A 6,000-nucleotide genomic window follows, 5' to 3' on the forward strand; every position below is an offset into this window, starting at 1 on the left:
GTGATTCTCTAGAAACGCTTCCGGACATCCGGAGTTTCTCCCAGGAATTGCTTCGTAGTTACTCCAGGATTTCCTTTGGAGATTTTCTAGGGTTATGTCCAAAATTCCTACAGGAATTTCTTTAGAGTTCCTTCGGAGCTTCACCGGTGATTCCTCCTGACTTGCTCCAGAAATTCCTCTGGAGTTCTTTCAGCAATTCTTTTGGATTTTATCTAGCATATGCTTCGAAGTTTCTTCAAAGCTTCAGGAAGAACTCCGGAGAAATTTCTGAAGGAACGCCGGAAGAATAGTTAGAGCACCTACAGAGGAATTCATGGGGGAAACCCGGAAAATTCCTTGAGGAATACCAGAAAGAACTACGCAACAATTCCAAAGGAGCTAAGAAGGAAATCCAAAAGTACTCCAAAGTAGCTCAGGAGGAATGAACGGTGAAGCACCGAATTCCTGTAGGAACTCTGGGCAAAATCCTACAGAATCTCCAAAAGAAATCGTAGAAAAAACTATGGAGGAACTCCAGATTTGTTTCTGGAGGAACTCTGGAGGCGTTTCTAGAGCTCCGGGGTAATTGCTTGACGAACTCTAGAGATATTCCTAAAGAAACTAAGAAGGAAATTCGGAGGAATTCCTGGTGGAGCTCCAAAAGAATTCCCCGGATGTATTCTTGAAGAATATCTGCGAAAGAAATCCCCGGATTATTTCTTGGAGGGAATTCTCGGAAAAGTTCTTGAAAGAAATCCCCGGGGCATGTCTGAAGAAAATCCTCTAAGAAATTCCTGGAAAAAAATTTCGGAAAAAATCCTGTTGCAAATTTCTCACGAAATTTCCAGAAAAATTCTCTGAAAAAAATCCCAGAAAGAATTTCTGAAGAAAATCCCAGGAGAAATTTCTCTATGATTTTTTTGGGTGAAATACCCAGAGGAAGTTCTGGACGAAATCCCCTGAGGGATTACTATTGGAAATCCCTTGGTAATTCTTAGAGCAAATCGCCAGGGAAGTTTCTGGAGGAAATGCTCAGGGGAATTCCTGGACCAATCTCCGAAGGTACTTCTGGAGGAAATTCCCGAAGCAATTCCTGGAGGAAAAGCAACAAAAGAATTTTTGGACGAAATCCAGTAGGAATAGTTATTAGAAGTCCCTTGGGGAATTCCTGGAGAAAATTCTCAATAGAGGTCTTGACGAACATCCCCGAAGGAATTGCTATTTGATATTCTCGGAGAAATTCCTGGAGTAAATCCCCAGAGGAATTCTATAAAACAATCTCCGGAGGATTTTTTCAAGAAATTGCTATAGAAATCCCCTGTTGAATTCCTGGAAAAAATTACCAAGGAGGTCTAGAAATACCCCCTGAGAGAATCCTTGAAATTCTCGGAGAAATTCCTAGAGTGAATTCCCTGAGGAATTCTTGGGGAAATCTCCAGAGAAATTCTATGAAAAAATCTTCGAAGGAATTTCTGGAGAAAATCGCCGTAGGAATTCCTGGACGAAATCTCCAGAAAAATTCCTGGAGGAAATTCTCGGAGGTTCTTGTTGAAATACCCGGAACAATTCTTGGTGAAAATCTCCGAAAGAATTTCTAGACTAAATTCCCCGAAAAATTTCTGGACGAAATCCACAGAGTAATAGCTATTGAAAATCCCCTGGGAAATTCCTGGAGAAAACTCGCGGAGGGGTTCCTGGGGAATTCGCCGAAGGAATCCTCGAAACCCCTGGAGAAATTCTAGAAAAAAAATCCAGGAGAGAATTCTCTAATGAATTCCTGGTTTAAATCCCAAGGGAAATTCTCGGAGGAAATCTCCGGAAAAATTCTCTGAAAAAATCCCCGAAAGTATTTATGAAGAAAATCATCCTAGAGAAAATCCTGAACCAAATCACCGGAGTTCTTGAAAAATCTCCGGAGGTATATCTGGAGAAAATCCCCGGTGGAATTCCTGGACGAAACCCCCGGAAAAAATCTTGAGACACGTCATCAAAGAAATTTCTTAAGAAAATCCCAAGAGGAATTTCTGGACGAAATCCACGGATAAATATCTGAAGGAAATATATACCCGACGGGCATACCTGGAGCGAGTCCTCGGAGAAATTCTTGCCAGCAAATCGCCGGATGAATGCCTGAAAAATATCCCTCGAGATTCCTGAAGAAAATCCCTGAGTAAATGTTGGGGGATATCCCTGGAGGATTCCTTGAAATCCCCGGAGGAATTCCTGAAGGATATTTCTGGAAAAAATTCCTGCTGCAAATCTACAGATGGTTAAATTCTCTGTAAAAAATCCCCGAATAATTTCTGGAGAAAAATCCAAATAAGAATTTCTTTATGAATTTCTGGACGAAATCCTCAGAAAAAATTTCCTGGATGAAGAGGAATGAGAAATGATATTGGAAAATCCCATGAGAAATTCCTGAAGAAAATACCGTAGGAGTTCTTTGGAGAAATCTTCGGAGAAATTCTTGAAAAGAATGTCCCGATGTAATTTCTGGGCGGCTCTACCGGCAATTCATTTCGAGCTACACTGGGAACTCCTCCGAAAATTTCTTTGGGATTTTATTTGGATTTCGAGATAGTTCCTCCAATAATTTAATCGGAGTTTCTCCAGGAATGCTCCAGTAATTCCTAGGAAATCCTCCGAAGCTCCATGTTGAATCCTTCTAGAGTTATTCCGAAAATTCCCCTAGTTATCCTGCAGAGTTCTCCAATACATCCTCAAAAGTTCCTCCGGGCAATTCTCACAAGTTTATCCTTGTATTGCTTCAGAGCTCCACCTCCACATTTCCTCTGGATTTCTCCAGGAATTCGTTACTTTACATCCCTCCGAAATTCCTTCAGATTTCCTTTATGGAGTTACTCTAGAAGATGAAGTTCATCTGAAGCTCCTGAGAAAACAATAATTTTAAAATAATGTTGGTCTTGATTTCTATCGGATACACAATATTAAATATGAAAAGGTTTAAATATATTAAAAAATTATCCTCATAACAAAACATGCGCATCTTGCAAAACGAACGTCACTTTGTTTTGAAAAATAGCAACGGTTCTTCTTCTTCTTTTCTGGCATTACGTCCCCACTGGAACAGAGCCTGCTTCTCAGTGTTCTTATGAGCACTTCCACAGTTATTAACTGAGAGCTTTCTATGCCAATGACCATTTTTGCATGTGTATATCGTGTGGCAGGTACGAATATACTCTATGCCCAGGGAAGTCGAGAAAATTTACAGCCCGAAAAGATCCTCGACCGGTGGGATTCGAACCCACGACCCTCAGCTTGGTCTTGCTGAATAGCTGCGCGTTTACCGCTACGGCTATCTGGGTCCCTATAGCAACGGTTGGATCGGTTGAATAGCGTTGCCAAATGTACAAACGCACTGTTAAGCGACAGGGTAGGTTGCTGTTTCCCATACGTGTTTAGCAACGACCGGTGCAATGTCGCGTTATGATGGTTGTTAGCAATTTGTGTTTATTCACGCTGCGGTGGGCAGCGTATTCTTTTAGAGAAATCCATGTTAAGTTTAAAATAATCACAAAAAAGCTCGTGGAAAGTGCCAAAAATTGGAGGTCAACCGAGTTCTCCAAAGAGTCCTGCTGGGAGACGCATCCGGCCCTTTTGTTTGTTAAAACAAATAACTTACCTTATGATTATCCAGTTCTATATCATCATTGAAAGTCGCAGCACATATTCTACAAGCAATGATCCGGTGGGCTTCTTCGACGTGTTGTAATAGCAGATCGTGATTGGCAAAAATGTCCCCGCAATCCGTACATTCACATTTGATGGACACTTGCTCAGTTGGCGGCTCATCATGATATTCCTACAAATGAAACATAGTTTTTTATACCCAATTCAAGTGCTCTGGAAATAAAACATGGATTACGATAATGTGCTGATTGTAGCCATCTTCCTCATAAAGCCGTTGATCATTGCATTGTTCGCATTCATACAGCACACTGGAAGTTATCAATTCCTCGAAGTGGCTTTTCCTCTTTTCGTCGGGAATCTACAATGAAAATTCATTTGAGGAGATACATCAATTAGAAAGACGATCTACTCACGTCGTGAAGCTGTACATGGTTCCACAATCCTTCCTCACTCAGGTAGTACCAATCGCAAACGGTACACCGGAAAACCGTTCGTTCCTGAGCTTCCATGTCCAAATCCTTCCCTGAGATATGTCCTTCGACAAGGTCCGGAATCCGGCTGCTGGGCGATAGAATAGGAGTGGCAAGACGTGCCATTGGATTGTACTCAAATTCCACCATTAAATCAAAGTCTGGCACATAGTGCCGGATAATATTCTTGATACTTTTGATTAACTTGGGCAGTGGGGTTTTATGAAAGCTTCAGAGCTCATAATTGATCACAATATGCGTCATACAGATTCGTTTCTTATTGTAAAGTTTCAGACAGTTATTATAATTAGCATAATTAGTAATTATTTTTCGGTCGAGAAAACCCCCCACGCCAAAGTAAATCATGGAAGTGCTCAAGTGGTTCTGCATCTTACCTCGATAAGCTGAGATCCACTCTATCTACTTGTACTACAAGACACAACAATTGTTACCACAATAAATGTTCGAAATTACTGATATATAGGCCTTTTCATGTGACAGGTCCGTCTATGCATTTGTTTACATCGGTGGAGGACCGGTGCTAACACGGGCCTGTCATTTTCATAGAAGAACTGTCAAAGAGCTTCCGGATCAGCTGATTTGAAAAGTCATTTGAATAGGCCTATTGAAGAAAGGACGATTGTTAAACACCAACTCCTTGCAAAGCAGCTTTCAACTTTTCCGCCTCCAGCAACTTTGTTTTCAGCGGCCCACTATGGGCCAGAACTAAAAATTTCACGGCAAAAGTCCAAAAACATTTTTTCAATAAAATGAATTATTTAGATGATTTTCTTATTTATGATTTAGAACATGTGTGGTTCTGTACAAACTATCTTATTTGATTTATTACATTGCAATTTATGGAGGTCAATTATGTTTAAACTGAAAAAAATCAATTTCAGCTAACTACAGTCAACTCTCCCTTATTCGATATTTCGTATCTCGATATCGATTAGAGAACCACAGTAAAAGTTTATTTTCATGGCCACCTCGATGGACCCTTGGATTGCATTTGCACTGATTTTGTGTTCTTTAACTCGATGGTCCCTTCAATATCGAGTTATGGAGCGTCGACTGTATAAGAAAATTTCATATTAAAATAAGATAGTCGCCACTTCCCGCATATTCAAGAACTATATTCGTACTGTATCCCGTAGTGTGCACAACAATTTGCAACAATATATCAATAATTTCGTTAAACATCAAAAATAACAATAAACCGACACTACCGAAAACGGTTTTTACAATTTGGTGAACAGTAATCGGGGAAATCACAATATGGGGAATAGGCGGTTAAGTTATGTAACCATTTAAAAACGTCGATTTCTCCGAACAAAATTTTTCGTTAACAGTTTGCCAAATGATGGATATATTGTCCACTATTCCACACAAATCACTGTGTTGGAAATAGCTATGGAATAGTTGACCTATATGATTGGAATGAAAACGGGTAATGTATGAGTAATTGTTGAAATATGGTTTGTTACGGTATTTGAACCGTATGCGGTACTGTACTTAAATGTTTATATTATAAGAATTATTTTCGAACAAATTGAATAAGAAATAATTTCAACAACAAGTTTAACCTTTTTTTCTGTATTTCATTATGCTATATTATTTATAAACACAAAACTTGAGCTTAAATCAGAATTTTCATTATCCGTCCTGCTCGTTCCCGTTGAGCATTCAGAAGCTCGAAAATTACAAAAAATCGTCGGTCGTCTACTGGCCCTCCCGGAATGATTAAGCAAGGATCGGGATTATGGATATAATCCTGCCGAGGATTATATCTGGTGTTCTGGTGATGCTGCTGCCGGGGTCCCAAGTAACACCGAAAACATAAATCCAATTTAAAAATACACAGTTTGTCCTACAATGATTGCTAGAAAGTTTTTGAATC

At 39.8% G+C, this 6,000-nt stretch overlaps 1 protein-coding gene across 2 annotated transcripts in view; it reads right to left on the reverse strand.

Moving 5' to 3' along the window:
- Nucleotides 1-4,587, reverse strand: part of LOC5566716 (putative uncharacterized zinc finger protein 814) — a 46,727-nt gene extending 42,140 nt beyond the window's left edge. Inside the window, exons 1-4 of one of the 2 annotated variants that reach the window (XM_001651075.2) lie at nucleotides 4,496-4,581; nucleotides 4,044-4,191; nucleotides 3,866-3,988; nucleotides 3,623-3,802 (exon numbers count right to left, since the gene is read on the reverse strand). In XM_001651075.2, the coding sequence (XP_001651125.2) occupies nucleotides 3,623-3,802; nucleotides 3,866-3,988; nucleotides 4,044-4,139 (399 nt within the window). In that variant the 5' untranslated portion in view covers nucleotides 4,140-4,191; nucleotides 4,496-4,581. Of the gene's footprint in view, nucleotides 1-3,622; nucleotides 3,803-3,865; nucleotides 3,989-4,043; nucleotides 4,192-4,495 lie in introns of both variants that reach the window. The other variant, XM_021855645.1, reaches the window with a different exon arrangement.
- Nucleotides 4,588-6,000: the final 1,413 nt, after the last annotated feature.

Source organism: Aedes aegypti, chromosome 3, assembly GCF_002204515.2.
Source record: "Aedes aegypti strain LVP_AGWG chromosome 3, AaegL5.0 Primary Assembly, whole genome shotgun sequence".
Classification (NCBI taxonomy): Eukaryota; Metazoa; Arthropoda; class Insecta; order Diptera; family Culicidae; genus Aedes; species Aedes aegypti.